The sequence below is a fragment of the Ranitomeya imitator genome, chromosome 7, assembly GCF_032444005.1.
Source record: "Ranitomeya imitator isolate aRanImi1 chromosome 7, aRanImi1.pri, whole genome shotgun sequence".
Lineage (NCBI taxonomy): Eukaryota > Metazoa > Chordata > Amphibia > Anura > Dendrobatidae > Ranitomeya > Ranitomeya imitator.
Window position 1 is genome coordinate 30,456,906 of NC_091288.1, and position 19,499 is coordinate 30,476,404.

At 42.8% G+C, this 19,499-nt stretch overlaps 1 protein-coding gene across 1 annotated transcript in view; it reads left to right on the forward strand.

Annotated features, from left to right (window-relative positions):
- Positions 1-232: 232 nt before the first annotated feature.
- The window catches only part of GALNT5 (polypeptide N-acetylgalactosaminyltransferase 5), a 29,862-nt gene continuing 10,595 nt past the window's right edge, over positions 233-19,499 (forward strand). Inside the window, exons 1-3 of the mRNA XM_069732964.1 lie at positions 233-2,321; positions 17,839-18,005; positions 18,131-18,250. Coding sequence (XP_069589065.1) covers positions 508-2,321; positions 17,839-18,005; positions 18,131-18,250 — 2,101 coding nt within the window. The 5' untranslated portion in view covers positions 233-507. The remainder of the gene's footprint in view (positions 2,322-17,838; positions 18,006-18,130; positions 18,251-19,499) is intronic.

Below are 19,499 nucleotides of genomic sequence, written 5' to 3' on the forward strand. Positions count from 1 at the left end.
TCCAGGTCATAAAAAGTTCTAGGTGAGGAGTAAAGTGTGTCAGTGAAGGGGTTAACCTGTGCACTAATTGCTTTCGCAGTCCTCCTATGATCTCATATGGGCTCCTCCAGCCAGGGAAGGGTTACACAAGCCTCCAAGGTGAGGGCCGCTGCGCTGCACTGCTGGCTTTATGCACTGACACAATTTCCTCATATGTGGCGGCTTCTCAAGTTTCAACACAAGGATGGGTGGAGAGAGTACACGTCTGCTGCCCTGCAACCTTCCCAGGGAGAAGAAGTGTCTCCAAGAAGCAGGATATGGGATGTGATACAGTGTAGCCATGCAGTGCAGATGTGCTGCCCTGAGGATCATCCCCCCCACCAGAGTGGTGCCCAAGTGCCAGCGAGAGCGGAGAAGACGAAAGACCCCAGAAATGCCACGCAGGCAGCAGTGAGTAGGCAACCCCTGTGCTCGTACAGAGAGGCTCCTGTGTGACATCAAGAACTACAACTCCCAGCCACTGCAAGGATGCACAGGGTAAGGAAGTACTTTAGGGGCAGCGGTAGAGCCCTGGCGTTCATCTTCGTCGCCTCTATCATCTGGCTGATATTTGACATGGCAGCGCTGAGGTTTTCTTTCGATGAGGTCAATAGCAAGTTGCGAAAAGAGGAACTTTTCCGCAGGGATAAAGTGGGATCCGAATCCTGGAATCCCCCAGGAAGGGGCAATGTGGACAACAAGTGGCGAGAGGCAAGGGACCCCCTGGGAAAGGACGTTACTAAGTTAAAAGGCATATTTTACCCTCCTGCGGATGAACTTGCTGGACCAGCTCAGGCACTTGACAGTAACGCTAAAATCATGGCCAAAAATCGAAAAAGGACTATAAAGCCCAGGATATTTAATAACACTTTATCTCCGAAAGCCAAAAACCTGAATCTTGAACCGGGGGCTGAGGAAGGGAAAAAGCCAGAAGTTGTAAATGTCACAGATGTTCTTCTGTCAAAAGGGCAATTTCCCAACCCTCCGGCAGAAGAAAGGTTAATGGTCAGACTGAAAAATACTCCCCCTGTTGTAAAGTTGGGGGATGTACCCCATCAGGAAGAACCTGTAGGTGCGGGAGACTTTCAGAGTATGGTTAAAAGCAATGAAATGGTAACGCCTACATTTAGAGTTGAGCCTAAAGATGCCGTAGAAAGTAAGGATGCTGGGGCCCCTAATGATGGAAAAAATGCAGTGGGGCGCCACGATGTTGTGGTCTTCAAAAATGGAACACAACCAAAAGGTGTAGTTGTGTTGCAAGGAGCAAGGGACCCCAAAGATGTGGCTGTGCCCAAGGATACAGGGGATTCTAAAGATATGGGAAATCCTAAGGATGATGTGGCCTCCAAAGATAAATCAGAACTAAAGGGTAAAAAGGAGAAGGAGGCCCCTAATAATGCTGCAGTCCCGAAGGATGCCGAAAAACCTAAAGAAGAAAATGGAGAACCCCCTAAAGATATCATGGCCCCTAAACTTGATGCAGCAGATTCTAAGGTTGCAGGAGACCCCAAAGATGGAGCTAAGCACATGGATGCTGTGGCCCCTAATGAGAAGTCTGCACCCAAAGATGTAGGACCCCTTAAAAATTTATTGAAGGCCAATGATGGAGCTGCTCCTAAAGATGTCTTAGAGCCCAAAGAAGTACGAGACCCTAAAAATGTAGATAATGAAAATGCCAAACAATTAGACAATCTCGATCAACATCCTGATGCAAATGTCGTATTCATTAATAAATTAGATGTCAATAATGACAAAGTAGATAAACTGCCGCCCAACAATGTTTCTACTGACGTTGTACCTAAGGAGGCAGTCAATAATGGTTTACCTAATGGTGACGCCAAGGGATCCAAATCACTGAATGAAACGGTTAAAAAAGTGAAACCTTCTCCGAAGACAGGATCTAATATTACTCAAATCAGTGCAAATGCGAAAATCTCCAACTTGATGCTCAACATCAACGAAGGCTTTTTAGGAAAAGTGGCGAATAAAGAAAAGAACGCTCCGGGTAATATCAAGGAGAAAAACTCAAGTAAAGTGACCAACACCAGATCCGACCATGGAGCGGAAGCTGGAAATGAAGTAATTAAAGTGAAGCCACATACTGCCAAGCATAAAGTATTAACTATTGATTTAACTATGAGTCCAAGAGATGCGAGAGCACCGGGCCAGTTTGGGAGACCCATGGCGGTCCCTAAAGAGAAGGAGCAAGAAGCAGGCAGAAGGTGGAAAGAAGGAAACTTCAATGTCTACCTTAGTGACATTATCCCGCTTGACCGAGCTATCGAGGATACCAGACCCAAAGGGTAAGAAGTCCGTCAAGTGCTTGAAATCTTGATTTCCAAATATGCAGATATTAATGTATAATATATACTTTATTATTAACCTCCTGCTTCCTGTTCTTGACAAGGACATTAACAGCTATATACTCACTCTGATCCTTGTATAAACTGGGCATGCTCTAATTTGAGCAAATGTCATTGTAAAGGGAGAAGGAGTAGGTGAGCTGTGACATCACTTATTGGGAATGATGAATCCTGTGTTATCTACTGTATATAGAGGTGTTATCAGTCATTATACAGGAGGAGGAGGAGGTGAGCTGTGACTTCACCTATTGTGAATGGTGGATCCTGTGTTATCTACTGTATATAGAGGTGTTATCAGTTATTGTACAGGAGGAGGAGGTGAGCTGTGACATCACCTATTATGAATGGTGGATCTTGTGTTATCTACTGTATATAGAGGTGTTATTATCAGTCATTGTACAGGAGGAGGAGGAGGTGAGCTGTGACTTCACCTATTGTGAATGGTGGATCCTGTGTTATCTACTGTATATAGAGGTGTTATCAGTCATTGTACAGGAGGAGGAGGAGGTGAGCTGTGACATCACCTATTGTGAATGGTGGATCTTGTGTTATTTACTGAACATAGAGGTTTTGTCGGTCATTGTACAAGAGGAGGAGGTGAGCTGTGACATCACCTATTGTGAATCCTGCGTTATCTACTGAATATAGAGGGGTTGTCACTGATAGCCCGTCTATATTCAGCAGATAACAAAGGATTCACAATAGGTGATGTCACAGCTCACCTCCTCCTCCTGTACAATGACTGATAAGATCTACTGTATATAGAGGTGTTATTATCAGTCATTGTATAGGAGGAGGAGGTGAGCTGTGACATCACTTATTGGGAATGATGGATCCTGTGTTATCTACTGTATATAGAGGTGTTATCAGTCATTATACAGGAGGAGGAGGAGGTGAGCTGTGACTTCACCTATTGTGAATGGTGGATCCTGTGTTATCTACTGTACATAGAGGTGTTATCAGTCATTGTACAGGAGGAGGAGGTGAGCTGTGACATCACCTATTGTGAATGGTGGATCTTGTGTTATCTACTGTATATAGAGGTGTTATTATCAGTCATTGTACAGGAGGAGGAGGTGAGCTGTGACTTCACCTATTGTGAATGGTGGATCCTGTGTTATCTACTGTATATAGAGGTGTTATCAGTCATTGTACAGGAGGAGGAGGTGAGCTGTGACATCACCTATTGTGAATGGTGGATCTTGTGTTATTTACTGAACATAGAGGTTTTGTCGGTCATTGTACAGGAGGAGGAGGTGAGCTGTGACATCACCTATTGTGAATCCTGCGTTATCTACTGAATATAGAGGGGTTGTCACTGATAACCCATCTATATTCAGTAGATAACAAAGGATTCACAATAGGTGATGTCACAGCTCACCTCCTCCTCCTGTACAATGACTGATAACTTATCAGTCATTGTACAGGAGGAGGAGGTGAGCTGTGACATCACCTATTGTGAATGGTGGATCCAGTATTATCTACTGTATATAGAGGTGTTATCAGTCATTGTACAGGAGGGGGAGGTGAGCTGTGACATTACCCATTGTGAATGGTGGATCCTGTGTTATCTACTGTATATAGAGGTGTTATCAGTCATTGTACAGGAGGAGGAGGTGAGCTGTGACATCACCTATTGTCAATGGCGGATCCTGTGTTATCTACTGTATATAGAGGTGTTATCAGCCATTGTACAGGAGGGGGAGGTGAGCTATGACATTTCCCATTGTGAATGGTGGATCCTGTGTTATCTACTGTATATGGAGGTGTTATCAGTCATTGTACAGGAGGAGGAGGTGAGCTGTGACATCACCTATTGTCAATGGCGGATCCTGTGTTATCTACTGTATATAGAGGTGTTATCAGTCATTGTACAGGAGGAGGAGGTGAGCTGTGACATCACCTATTGTGAATGGTGGATCCAGTATTATCTACTATATATAGAGGTGTTATCAGTCATTGTACAGGAGGAGGAGGTGAGCTGTGACATCACCTATTGTGAATGGTGGATCCTGTGTTATCTACTGTATATAGAGGTGTTATCAGTCATTGTACAGGAGGAGGAGGTGAGCTGTGACATCACCTATTGTGAATGGTGGATCCTGTGTTATCTACTGTATATAGAGGTGTTATCAGTCATTGTACAGGAGGAGGTGAGCTGTGACATCACCTATTGCGAATGGTGGATCCTGTGTTATCTACTGTATATAGAGGTGTTATCAGTCATTGTACAGGAGGAGGAGGTGAGCTGTGATATCACCTATTGTGAATGATGGATCCTGTGTTATCTACTGTATATAGAGGTGTTATCAGTCATTGTACAGGAGGAGGAGGTGAGCTGTGATATCACCTATTGTGAATGATGGATCCTGTGTTATCTACTATATATAGAGGTGTTGTCAGTCATTGTACAGGAGGAGGTGAGCTGTGACATCACCTATTGTGAATGGTGGATCCTGTGTTATCTACTGTATATAGAGGTGTTATCAGTCAGTGTGCAGGTGGAGGAGGTGAGCTGTGATATCACCTATTGTGAATGATGGATCCTGTGTTATCTATTGTGTACACGGGTGTTACCATACATTTTAATCCTGTCTATAATGATAAATAGCTGAAAAGTCTTTTGAACAGAACAGGAATCTTGAGTCTAGCTTTAGGACTAGTGGCTAATATAGAAATCTTGCCATTTTTGATCATTTAGATAGTGGTTATGTATAATTGAAAAAAATATTAATGAAAAAAACATTTAAAATAGAAAAAAATATTTTAACCAATAAGTCATAAGATGATACAGCGCCACTTTTGTCCACTGACTGTTTCAGGTTTTGCAGCAGCTTTCACATGAACACTAGATTCAGACCCAGCATATTTATATTTCTGGAAGAAAGCAGATCTTTCTTTTTTTTTTCATCTCGTACAACCACATTAGGAAAGTGTGTAGGTGTGAGACGGTTATAGACTGTGTCGATCTTTTTACACTATGCTCTAGTTCTATATTAAAAACAGCGCAGAAGAAGAAACCACTCGTGCAAAACTCCCAAGTGCTGAAGTTTAAAGGATGCAAGACCGACTCCGAATATCACATTATCTGGTTTGTGAATAGGAAAGTGATGGCTGCGGTGGGTTAGTGCATCAGAAGGGCTGCTACGAAATGTATAAATGATGCTATAATGCACTGTGACACCAGTCTATTATTTATGTAGAGAGTCCGACAAGTGCTTACTCCTTATATGCACATTATACAAGGTATTTTACATTAATTATAGGGGCTTTCCCATGAACATTTATCACCTATACAGTGGGGCAAAAAAAGTATTTAGTCAGTCAGCAATAGTGCAAGTTCCACCACTTAAAAAGATGAGAGGCGTCTGTAATTTACATCACAGGTAGACCTCAACTATGGGAGACAAACTGAGAGAAAAAAATCCAGAAAATCACATTGTCTGTTTTTTTATCATTTTTTTTTTGCATATTATGGTGGAAAATAAGTATTTGGTCAGAAACAAACAATCAAGATTTCTGGCTCTCACAGACCTGTAACTTCTTCTTTAAGAGTCTCCTCTTTCCTCCACTCATTACCTGTAGTAATGGCACCTGTTTAAACTTGTTATCAGTATAAAAAGACACCTGTGCACACCCTCAAACAGTCTGACTCCAAACTCCACTATGGTGAAGACCAAAGAGCTGTCAAAGGACACCAGAAACAAAATTGTAGCCCTGCACCAGGCTGGGAAGACTGAATCTGCAAGAGCCAACCAGCTTGGAGTGAAGAAATCAACAGTGGGAGCAATAATTAGAAAATGGAAGACATACAAGACCACTGATAATCTCCCTCGATCTGGGGCTCCACGCAAAATCCCACCCCGTGGGGTCAGAATGATCACAAGAACGGTGAGCAAAAATCCCAGAACCACGCGGGGGGACCTAGTGAATGAACTGCAGAGAGCTGGGACCAATGTAACAAGGCCTACCATAAGTAACACACTACGCCACCATGGACTCAGATCCTGCAGTGCCAGACGTGTCCCACTGCTTAAGCCAGTACATGTCCGGGCCCGTCTGAAGTTTGCTAGAGAGCATTTGGATGATCCAAAGGAGTTTTGGGAGAATGTCCTATGGTCTGATGAAACCAAACTGGAAATGTTTGGTAGAAACACAACTTGTCGTGTTTGGAGGAAAAAGAATACTGAGTTGCATCCATCAAACACCATACCTACTGTAAAGCATGGTGGTGGAAACATCATGCTTTGGGGCTGTTTCTCTGCAAAGGGGCCAGGACGACTGATCCGGGTACATGAAAGAATGAATGGGGCCATGTATCGTGAGATTTTGAGTGCAAACCTCCTTCCATCAGCAAGGGCATTGAAGATGAAACGTGGCTGGGTCTTTCAACATGACAATGATCCAAAGCACACCGCCAGGGCAACGAAGGAGTGGCTTCGTAAGAAGCATTTCAAGGTCCTGGAGTGGCCTAGCCAGTCTCCAGATCTCAACCCTATAGAAAACCTTTGGAGGGAGTTGAAAGTCCGTGTTGCCAAGCGAAAAGCCAAAAACATCACTGCTCTAGAGGAGATCTGCATGGAGGAATGGGCCAACATACCAACAACAGTGTGTGGCAACCTTGTGAAGACTTACAGAAAACGTTTGACCTCTGTCATTGCCAACAAAGGATATATTACAAAGTATTGAGATGAAATTTTGTTTCTGACCAAATACTTATTTTCCACCATAATATGCAAATAAAATGTTAAAAAAACAGACAATGTGATTTTCTGGATTTTTTTTTCTCAGTTTGTCTCCCATAGTTGAGGTCTACCTATGATGTAAATTACAGACGCCTCTCATCTTTTTAAGTGGTGGAACTTGCACTATTGCTGACTGACTAAATACTTTTTTTCCCCACTGTATGTGATGACTGTATAAAGCTTAGGGATCCAGCCACTGGGCCCTCAACAATTTATGACAATGGTGGTCTCAAAGTCCTTCTGTGTAAATGGAGCAGTCATGATCATGTGCGACCACTGCCATCACTAACGCTTGTGTATCTGGATAAGTTCTCACATAATTACAGGTCATTCTAGAATAAAGGAAGTTCATAATGTTGTAGTTTGGATACAGAGCATCCAAGTCTTGTAGGGAACTATTGTCACCCCGGACTGAAGAGTTAAACAGAATGTGTCGTCAGAAAATGACCTATTGTTAGTGTCGGGTTTTTTATGTTACATTAATTCTTACATTTATTTTGATTTGTTTTTTATTCATATCACTATGTAAAAAAAAATGAAGGAACAAAATTCACAATGAACAATAGGCCTAATATTAGACTATTACAGCTTGTTCTTTATATGGCCATTAGAAGCAATAGACTGACTCAGACTCTTTGTGTAGAAGCGTTATGTGAGGGCAAAGGTCATTTATTAGAGGAGGAGGAGGTGAGCTGTGACATTACCTATTGTGAATGGTGGATCCTGTGTTATCTACTGTATATAAAGGTGTTATCAGTCATTGTACAGGAGGAGGAGGTGAGCTGTGATATCACCTATTGTGAATGGTTGATCATGTATTATCTACTGTATATAGTGATGTTATCAGTCATTGTATAGGAGGAGGAGGTGAGCTGTGATATCACCTATTGTGAATGGTGGATCATGTGTTATCTACTGTATATAGAGATGTTATCAGTCATTGTACAGGAGGAGGAGGTGAGCTGTGACATCACCTATTGTGAATGGTGGATCCTGTGTTATATACTGTATATAGAGATGCTATCAGTGATTGTACAGGAGGAGGAGGTGAGCTGTGACATCACCTATTGTGAATGGTGGATCGTGTGATATCTACTGTATATAGAGGTGTTATCAGACATTATACAGGAGGAGGAGGAGAGCTGTGGCATCACCTAGTGTAAATAATGGATCCTGTGTTATCTACTGTATATAGAGGTTATAAGTTATTATACAGGAGGAGGAGGTGAGCTGTGACATCACCTATTGTGAATGGTGGATCCTGTGTTATCAGCTGTATATAGAGGTGCTATCAGTCATTGTACAGGAGGAGGAGGAGAGCTGTGACATCACCTATTGTGAATGGTGGATCCTGTGTTATCTACTGTATATAGAGGTGTTATCAGTCATTGTACAGGAGGGGGAGGTGAGCTGTGACATCACCTATTGTGAATGGTGGATCCTGTTATCTACTGTATATAGAGGGGTTATCAGTCATTGTACAGGTGGAGGAGGTGAGCTGTGACATCACCTATTGTGAAGGGTGGATCCTGTGTTATCTACTGTATATAGAGGTGTTATCAGTTATTATACAGGAGGAGGAGGTGAGCTGTGACATCACCTGTTGTGAATGGTGGATCCTGTGTTATCAGCTGTATATAGAAATGTTATCAGTCATTGTACAGGAGGAGGAGGAGGTGAGCTGTGGCATCACCTATTGTGAATGGTGGATCCTGTGTTATCTACTGTATATAGAGGTGTTATGAATCATTGTACAGGAGGAGAAGGAAGTGAGCTGTGACATCACCTATTATGAATAAGTGGATCCTGTGTTATCTAGTGTATGACTGCTAAAAAAGTTTTCTCTATAGAATAAGACTACTGAATCTACTATAAGACGTAGTGGCCACTGAAAATTGCAAGACTTCTTATTTATTTTTTTCTGTATGGTTAGTGTATGAAAAGTTATAGAAAGATCAAAAAACAAACAAACAAACAATAAAGTTTAATGCTTTAAAAAAATTAGATAGTAGTAACATTGACATAGTGATTTGTGTTTAGTATTTTCTTGTTGAATTGTTATCTTTCCTCCTGGCAGCTTCAGAGATATTTTGTACTTTGTGTGGTTTTCTATGGTGTTTATGAGTCAGCCGTAGTGTACTGTAATTGCTCTCGCTGTGTGAATTTATTCTATAATTACTCTTAATGCTCCTGAGCTTGGCCACCCTCGTCCATCTTCGTGGAGGTTTTTTTTGTTGTTTTTCCTGTTTTACAAGCTTCTCTGAATGCTTACTAGCTGCTTCTCATTGTGGGGTTGTATTGTGTTTGCTTTCAGGGCAGACTACTGTTCTACACGTACATGGTGTATACAGAATTCTGAAAATAATGCAACTTTGGAGAGGCAGGTTCAACAGTGTGTGAGAAAAACCCAGCGCAAACAATGATACGGAGCCCAGCGATGTGTGTGCTATCGGAGCAGATCCTTATTTGCACAGCTCTCTGGTTGGAGATACTTTTCACCTCTACTCTTTTATTCAGACTTACTTTATCCTCTGTAGTTCCATGTTCAGATCACACCTGAGCCCTCATCCCTAACTCAATCTGACATTTCCAGCTTGAATCCCGAAAAATATGATTCGTACATACCCAAAGTGTAGCCAAGACAGACACCACCAAAAAAAGAGGTCAAATTGGGTCCTAAGTTGCATATTTTGAACTCCATTTGGCTAATTGAAATCTATTGCTTTGTCGAGGGCACATCTGAATCCTGTTTTCCTGGGGTTCAGTCAGAAGTCACCTCACAGTCAGGAACGTGGTCTACCGCCAGTTTTACTCAAACATTTTTAGATGCTACTAATATACAAGTCCATGACCTAATCACTGCCCGCTTTGACTTTTGTAACATCTATGGGAGGTGGAGCCGCATATTCATGACTGTGATCGGTGGCACCACGTGACCGCTCATACAGGAGAAGGAGCGGCGCGGAGAGGACACTGCGAGGGAGCGGGTGAGTATTTTATTAACAGCGGGCGGGCGCACAGGGGGTGGGAGGGGGGTGGGGACAGGGATCTTTATTTTTAACACGAAAAAAACAAAAAAAAGGATTTTTCATATCTTCTCTCTAGCGAACGCTGCTGGAGAGAAGATATGAATGGCGACTTCAGTACCACACGGGGGGACAGCGCTTACTGTAGCGCTGTCTTCTGCACGGCACACGGACTACACACCGACAGCGTCCATGTGCGGTACGTGTTTTACATGGACCCATTGACTTTAATGGGTCCGTGTAATCCGTGCGCTCCGACGAACATTGACATGTCTCCGTGTTTTGCACACGGACACATGGTCCGTGAAAACACGCTGACATGTGCAGAGACACATTGATTTCAATGTGTCTACGTGAGTCAGTGTCTCCGGTACGTGAGGAAACTGTCACCTCACGTACCGGAGCCACTGACGTGTGAAACCGGCCTTAGGGCTGGCGGAACGCACCGAGTATATTTGATCTAATAATTGATGCGTTCGCAGCCCAGGGTCCACCGTGCAGGAGACGGACCTGCTGCTAGCAAATGTCGGCACAATATGGCGGTATAAGCGAACTCTGTTACTTCACAGAGTCGCACAGAAGGGAAAACGCTGTGCCCTGTTAGCGTCACAGGGGAACACAGCTGCCTAACAGAGCAAAAGCAATCAGTGGTCAGGGAGTAGCAAGCACACAAACAACTCCTCTCCGGTGGAGCCGGAATTCTAATGGCTTTACGCCAGCCCTGAATTCACCATACAAAGCTCCTCACCGGAGGTGCCGGTATTCTAGTGGCTTATTTCATGATGAAGCCATACAGTGCCCTCCGTCATCCATTGCAGACATGTAATGAAAGCTCATGAACAACTGATGGATTATGTCTAGAACAGATGTCTTAATATTCTATAGTTGACAGATGCAAGTGTGCCTCCATCATAGCTCCTATTTACCACAGGGGTTCACATATCATTGGGGCAACCTGTGCAGCCATACAGGGGCCCAAGAGGTAAGGTGGCCCATTGCTACCTCCAAAGCAAGTGGAATTGTGCATTGTATTAAGCTATTAAACTGCAAATGGCCCAAAGTGCAGAGGGATCATCCTTATTTTCATTTGCACAAGGAAAGACGAGAAACAATGGAATGAAACTGAAAAGGAAAAGGTGCAGATTAGATATTAGAAAAAAACTTTTTGGCAGTTAGGGTGATCAATGAGTGGAACGGGCGTCCACGAGAGGTGGTGAGTTCTCCTTCAATGGAAGTCTTCAAACAGAGGCTGCACATACATCTGTCTGAGATGGTTTTGTGAATCCTGCATTGAGCAGGGGGTTGGACACGATGATCCTGGAGGTTCCTTCCATCTCTGACATTCTATGACTCATATGATGTTCTTTCACAAGGGCTCTTTTTGGTCTGTATCGACCAATGGTTTCACATATACGCTGGGAACGTTTCTCCTTCTTTATCACACCTTTCCATGCACATCTGCAAACTTTTGTGCCCATCACATGATACCATTTAAAAAATCCACAACCTACAAAATGAAAAAAAACTACCATCTGATCATTCCTCTTTGTTCTATGTAGAGAAATGTCTTTTCAAGCTTTAATGTCACCCCAGCTTTTCATTTTGAAATAAGCCCTTCTGCAACATTCAGATTGATTAATAAGGACCCCTTCCCTGGGTAAACTATGGTGTGGCACACACGGCCTTACAACTTCAACCTGTATAGGAAGTTTTGGGACCTTAGCAACTTGTCTGTCTCTGAAGACTCAGGTCCGAACTAAATTGGCACTGAAATCAGGGCAGAGATTGGACAAGGTTTGGCATTACTCCATTTTGGCTTTTAGCAGCATCGTACTAACATTGGCAGAAATAAACTTTTGTAAAATAATTGTTCTTTAGAGAACGTACAGTAAAGTACATTGATGTCTTAACAAACTCATAAATAATATGAAAAGTATTCACTGATGACACTTTTTGAACTGGGACCTGGGCCATCATCATTTGCAGCCAAGGCATAAAGGGGCTTGCAAGTCTACAGCCCTCTGGGCAATTATATGCTATGTTTGTCAAACCAAAGGGTCACCCAAGGTTTGACCTATTCCTGTAGCCTGTGTTTAGAAGACCTTTCTAGTTGGTAAGGTGAGAGATCCATAGCCCTCTTCCAAACGTCATACCCCACAGACTTTTAGTTTGGAGAATTCAATGATGACTTCTGACAACTCTACTAAAACTAAATACATGTGCAAATCCCCGGGATTTCTGTAAATGAGCCCCAACACCAAATCGTAAACTTAACAGAATGCAGAGGGGAAGTAAACTGAAAGAGGATGTGAGCTAACTGGAGGTCGGCAGGACCATAGAAAGGCCAAGCCACCATTTCACGTCAGGCCACAAATGGCAATCCGCTCCATCACACCCTTGGCACTGACCTCCCTCTTGGTTGCCCTAGCCACACTCCACACTCAGTTTCGTATTGGCTCGCTGGAGGATCCTTTTCTGGTGTTTTGGGAGGGAGGAAAGAGAATATTTGGTGGCCAAGTCTCCTATCCCCAAAGGGGCCCCTTTGTGAGACCCTACAAGGTATCAGGTGTGGAGGGATGGTTACTTGCTGGGCCAACTGTCTTGTAAAAAAACAGAAGCTACAATGATAATGCCAATTCTGTATAATCGGTACAGTTTCCAAGCATTGGTGACATCATGGTTACACGACCAAAGCGGATTGTGTGCCCCAATACCACCCTTATTGCATTGTGGCCCAGAGATGCCAAAAGGTTGAACGCCTCTGCTACATAGTCTGAAACTGTTTGTGTTGGTTAGAAACTGGTAGAATGTGTACATTCACCCCAACCCCTCCACCACGACCCAACTAGTAACACCCAGATGTCAATTTATTAATGAAGTTTTAGGTGAAATAACACAAGAATGGCACAACACAGAGGTATAAGAAAAGATGCTTCAGAATTGTTAGGTTGTATGGAATACCATTGTATGTCATAGGGGCTATCTGGTCCTAAAAGGGTATGTGGAAATTATTTTCTTTTTTAAAAAAAAACCAAGACATCCGCTTTAAAATGTGTAAATCTATGTTTAAAAATTACTCTTATTATATTTGTATGTTTATATATAGTTTCGGTTTGTTTTCCAAGGCCACTTGTCACCAGTGTGGCTAAGAAGCCCCTATATTTATTAGACTAAACAGGGTTATACCTGCCGATATCAGGAAGATCGGCCAACAGTCTAAAGTGTACCGGGGCTTTCCAACTAGCCCCAATGGTTGATATTCAGAAGGATCTGGCATATCAGATTTCCCATGGCCAATCCTTTTGATAACCTCTGGCAGACTTGTTGGTGGCAGATTCTCTTGGATAGAACATAGAAGAACTTGGCTGAGATTACTGTTTGTTTTTATCAGGAGACAGTAGAGACGGTCGTTGGTTGGTTCAGTTGAAGGTGATCTAATGTGTATGGGGGCCCAAAGGGACGAAGGTTATCACCGATCCATAGACTAGGCAATATCCTACCAGTCACGTGGTCAAGACTGCCGGAGACCGTTGAGTACAACACACAACTTCTTTGGTAATTACACTGCCCCGTTCTATGGAACAGTGGGAGTCCCAGAGGTTGGACTATCACTTATCAGAAAACGTTCTCCTGTCCTGTGTATAGATGATAACTATGACAATACTTTTGTTTTTGTTCTTCATTTCCCCACCAAAATTTGGGGCATAAAAGTTCTCTACGGCAATGTTTTCTACAAATAAAATGCTCTGGAAAAAGTCAGACAACATCAAAAAAATGTCCATGCCAATGACAGCAACGTAAAAACAATGTGCATATAATAGAGGTCCCGTCTGTGCTGAGATAGTGTGCGGTCACCGGCACATGGAAGCTGGAGAATTCACGTGGAAACTGTGGCTTCAGATACAATGAGACGAAACGTAACCCACCTGTTATCTAAAAGGAACATTGTAAAACAGCATTGGAAGAATGAAACATCAGAGCTGAGAACAGAGCCCTAATTCTTTACCACTCCTGAAATGGATCATTTAGTTACCTAATTCCCAAAGTCTTTGTTGTCTTTATCCGAAGCCTTTAATCCTGCATATGACATGCTTGATATGGTTTATATACCTCATGAAAATACGTGTAGATCTGATATTTTTCTTTTCATATTATTTTGATCTCTTTCATCTTTTTTTGTGTTTGCTTTTATTATTTCACTATTAGCTATTCTTTTCTTTCAGGCATTCTAGACATTTTTTTTAAAACGTTTTAATATACACCTGCCTTAATTTCTCTTCTGTTTACTGTCTGTTGGTTTTGTGAGGTGTAATTACAGGTCCGAATCATTATAGTTAGGAGATCCGCTGTCTGTTCATACATCACCGTCAGCATTTTGGTTGTGGAGAAACATGGCTCTAAATTAGCCTTAATTTGGGTCAAAAGTTTGAGCCAAATCTTGGGGCACAGCGAAGCTTCTTCAGGAAGATGGCGGATCAGAGCAAAGGGGCTAGGCAAATAGGTGGTCAAAATGAGGTCCAAGATCAGGCAGCAATAAATAAACAGAGCACAGAAATACAAGGCAAACCACTGAACAAATGCTACATCTGGCAGAAATCTGGGACTGATAGCTTAGCTACGTAGCTGGATAGTCACTTAGAACAGGGAACACCTGGAGGAAGCTCAGCACCTTCCAGTCTAAGATTGGACAGCGGAGCTATCAATTTAAATACTGACAGCTTAGCATACCCCTGCACTAGATTGGACGACTAATCTGTCAGAACACTGCATTCAAGACACACTAAGCAAAGGAATTGTCACACTGTTGTTTTTAGGGGTTTTTTGTGGCATTTATCTGGACTTTTAGTGTGGATTTTTGGGGGGTTAGTATCTTTTGGCATACTCTAAGTCTATAAGTTATATATGCAGTTTTCCCACTGGCTGCTTAAAAAAAAAAAGAAATTAATGATACAAATGTAATTAATATAATTAATAAAAAAAACAAAATTAAAAAAAAAACCAATGAAAAACATATTTCGGATTGAGAGTCCTCGGTGGTTGATACCTTCTAATGGCTCACTGAAAAGATGGTAGCAAATTGCAGCTGTCGAGACCACACAGGTCTCTACATCAGGTGTAGACTAATACAAAACCTGAAGAATCACCTATGATTGAGTGAAAAACCTATGAAATTTATGGCATTTTACTGGCCAAACAATGAAAAAAAGTGTGCAGTAGGCCTTAAAGGGTTTATCCCCATCTCTTAACATTTATGATATATCCACAGAATATGCCATAAATGTCTGATAGTTGCAATCTCCAGATGTTGGATCTATCTATAAAATGAGGCTCTATTTTGCTTTGCCGCACATATGCGGTTCTCTCCATTTATTTGTAAACCAGTTGCAAAAAATTCACTATCAAATATATATTTTTTTAATAGTATTCTAGACCCCCCGGGGCATTCCTCATTACCAGTACTGCCTTGACATAAATGCTAAAGTCACTTGATACAACCACGGCAGCCAATCACAGCACACCGCGGAACTGTTGTGTGCTGTAATTGGCTGCCATAATCCCCTTATACATCTACAAAATAGAGGTCTGACCGATGCGGAACCATTGTGGCAAGTAGGTCAGGGTATAGGGCTAGATAAAACCATTACATTCATATTCTTTTATATAATATACTATGTACAGTTACATGTGATGTGTGTGTAAAATATGTATATAAATATGTGTGTATATATGTATGTATAGTACAGACCAAAAGTTTGGACACACCTTCTCATTTAAAGATTTTTAATGACCCCAAACACACCGCCAGGCTGTGTAAGGGCTATTTGACCAAGAAGGAGAGTGATGGGGTGCTACACCAGATGACCTGGCCTCCACAGTCACCAGACCTGAACCCAATCGAGATGGTTTGGTGTGAGCTGGACCGCGGAGTGAAGGCAAAAGGGCCAACAAGTGCTAAGCATCTCTGGGAGCTCCTTCAAGATTGTTGGAAGACCATTCCCGGTGACTACCTCTTGAAGCTCATCAAGAGAATGCCAAGAGTGTGCAAAGCAGTCATCAAAGCAAAAAGTGGCTACTTTGAAGAACCTAGAATATAAGACATAATTTCAGTTGTTTCACACTTTTTGGTTAAGTATATAATTCCACATGTGATAATTCATAGTTTTGATGCCTTCAGTGTGAATGTACAATTTTCATAGTAATGAAAATACAGTAAAATCGTTAAATGAGAAGGTGTGTCCAAACTTTTGGTCTGTACTGTATATATATATATATATATATATATATATAAATATGTGTATGTGTGTGTATATATATATATATATATATATATTTTATATATATATATATATATATATATAATATATATATATATACCGGCGTGTGTGTATATATAACGTGTATATATATCTATCTATATAAATCTCAGATCTCACACATACACACATCTATCGTTTCATGCTGTACATCTGATAGTATTCCGTAAAGTGATATGGATTTTTCGGTCCTCTAGCACAGCTAATTATAGCCGAATTTCCTGGTGACTCATGGTATACCCGCACCCGTGCCACGTACAGGTGCAGATGTGTCAGTGCATACACCTGAGCCAAGTTACAACCTTATCAGCCTCAGTGTATGACGTCCCGATGACCTGGGAGAAATGACGCATCTAATCGCACCTTGTGCAAGGGAACTCCTGCTGTATATATAAGATTAACAAAGGGCTGGTATCTACTTCTTCCATTATAGGATTCCCGGTAGTTACTGGTTTTCAGAATGCAGTTATCCTCTGTTTTATAAAAAATATGTTGTTGTTGTTGTTGTTGTTTTTTATCCATATGTGTAAGAGAGACAGACGTTGTAGTTTCCTCTTATGCCCTTAAAAGCTATTTATCTTTTAGTGTTAATTTTCTTACTAAAAGCAAAATTGGCCAACTTTCTAATATAGTCTTCATAAAAAAAACACATCTGCCTTTGTGCTGCTGTACAGTGTCTAATTTACCCAGCTCATTGCTTTTGCAGAAACAGTAACAATCCCATCAGAGCTCCTGCTCAGTTGTGATGGTTCTCCTTTCCCTTCTTCATCCCTTCTGTAACAGAAGTAGCAGCAGGTAAGGGGAGGTGGTTATATACAGATCTCAGGAGTTGAAAGGCAAGAAAGCATGCACAGGGACAGAGAGGGTGGAGAAAATGGCTACAGATAGGGAGGAAAGTACACTAGTAGAAAATAAGTGGAGGATAGAAGCTGTGCAGACATGAGCCAATGGAAACAGCAGCACCCTGGATACGCATAGAGCTCACATCCAACCTACATTACTTTGAGGGACACTCCCTCAAGAGAAATATGTGAAACTTGGATCCGTCTGTAAACTGCATTTTAGAATTTCTTAAAAGTATAGCATATGAACTTTACAGAGGTGGAGTCTTTCCCTCTCCGAGTACGGGCGTTGAGTCCCTTGACCTCATCTCAGGTCAGGAGACCCGCGGCCAGTCCGAACGTCTTGGGTTATACACAGACATGAATGTCAGACGTGTGAAACCAGATTAAGGCATCCACTGTAGCGGGCTGCTTGCACATGGAAGTATGGGAACAGTCATGCAGATCGCCTGCCATAACTTATACATAAATGTCTGTAGTATTTATAAAACACTAGTGACTATAATGGAGTTTCCACGTGATCGTTGCAGGTGCTCCAATCAGTTGGTCCACGATGATCTTCCCAACACCAGTATCATCATGTGTTTTGTGGACGAGGTGTGGTCCGCCCTCCTCCGCTCAGTATTTAGTGTCCTCAACCGCTCCCCTGCTCATCTAGTCAAAGAGGTCATCCTCGTAGACGACTTCAGCACCAAAGGTCAGTGTCTTACAAGGTCATAGTAAAGATAGTTTATGACATCTCATGGAGTCAAAATACAGCAGATACATCTGATTCATCAGCCTGACGATTTTCATGTTTTTGTCGTCCTTTGTTTTCTTCAGCCTACCTCAAAGACGACCTAGACGATTTCATGAAGAAGTTCCCCAAAGTTCGGATACTTCATCTAAAGGAAAGACATGGGCTAATTCGAGCCAGACTTGCTGGTGCAAATATTGCCACAGGTAATAACACTTTGAAGGGTTTATATCCATGGAGATTATAAGGTTTCCAGTGCTGTAAATGGAGCGCCCCCAGACACAGGGCCACAAGTCACTCGGTACCGGTCCCTTCTCCTTCTGTTCTGCGGTTGTCACGGTGGCTGGACCCGGTCGTGACCCTGCTAAGGGGCGTCCAATGAAAATGGTAGTACAGTCTGTCAGTAGTTTGTGACGCCACCTGTGGTGTTCTGTCAGGGCAACCGATGCTGCTGTGGGGTCCACTGGGGTGATGGAATGGCAGCTGGATGGTATACCTTCCCACAGGTGAAGTCTGTCCCCAGGGCTTCCCAGTAAGGTGGATGGTGATGGTGTGAGGTGCAGGCAATAACGAGGACACAAGGTTGCAGTCTCTTTACCTTTTACTGAAGGCTTCAGTACACTCAGTCCAGAGCACGTTTAACAGGGCTATCAGAGATCGGCCGGTCCGATGGGCACATCCAGAGTTTCCCTCGCAGATGGAAATCGTTGCCTACCAATAGCGCCTGTGTGTTGTAGTCCTACCCTGCTGAGCATTCGGAATAGTCCTCACAACTGCTGTTCTCGTTCGTTCTCTACAGCTCTCTCTCTCTCTCGTTCTTTGGTTCCAGATGTTACTAGTTTCTAACGTCCCCCAGATAAAGTATGGCTAGGACGCCACCCGTTTGACGGGAAGGCTTGGAGGTCTTCCGGGACCCTAGGGACGCCCCTCTCCCAATATTGCCCCCTATGTCTTCGTAGGTGTAGTAAGGTAGACAGCCAACCTATAATCAACTGTCCAGCCGAATTTGAAGTAAGGCCTGAAGTCAGTTACTCCTACGGTGATCCGGCCACCGACTACGCGCCTCAGTAAGATGTTGCCTTCCTCTCTCGGCACGACTCTTACTGGCTCTCCTTTGTGCTGATCTCGTTTACACTGTTCCACAATATCCTTCCCCTCTTGTCTCTTCCTTAGGATACCGCCGCAAGGTGTGCAGGCGCGGTTTCGTTACGTTCTGTTCTGTCGCTAGGCACCTGCCAGGTTCCCACGCCTGACAGGGACCCCCTGTGTCTTCTCCCCGCAACACCCCCTGCCACGGGATGTTGCCTGGTTCCAACCCAGTCAGCTTCTGACTAACTTCCTCCCCAGCCCCTAGTTTTACCAGTGTGAGGAGTGGCCCAATAAATAAAGTCTTTTGCTCCCCCTAGTGGCCGGAGTGTGAAGTGTAATGTGTTCTGATGATACCTGGTCAGTAGA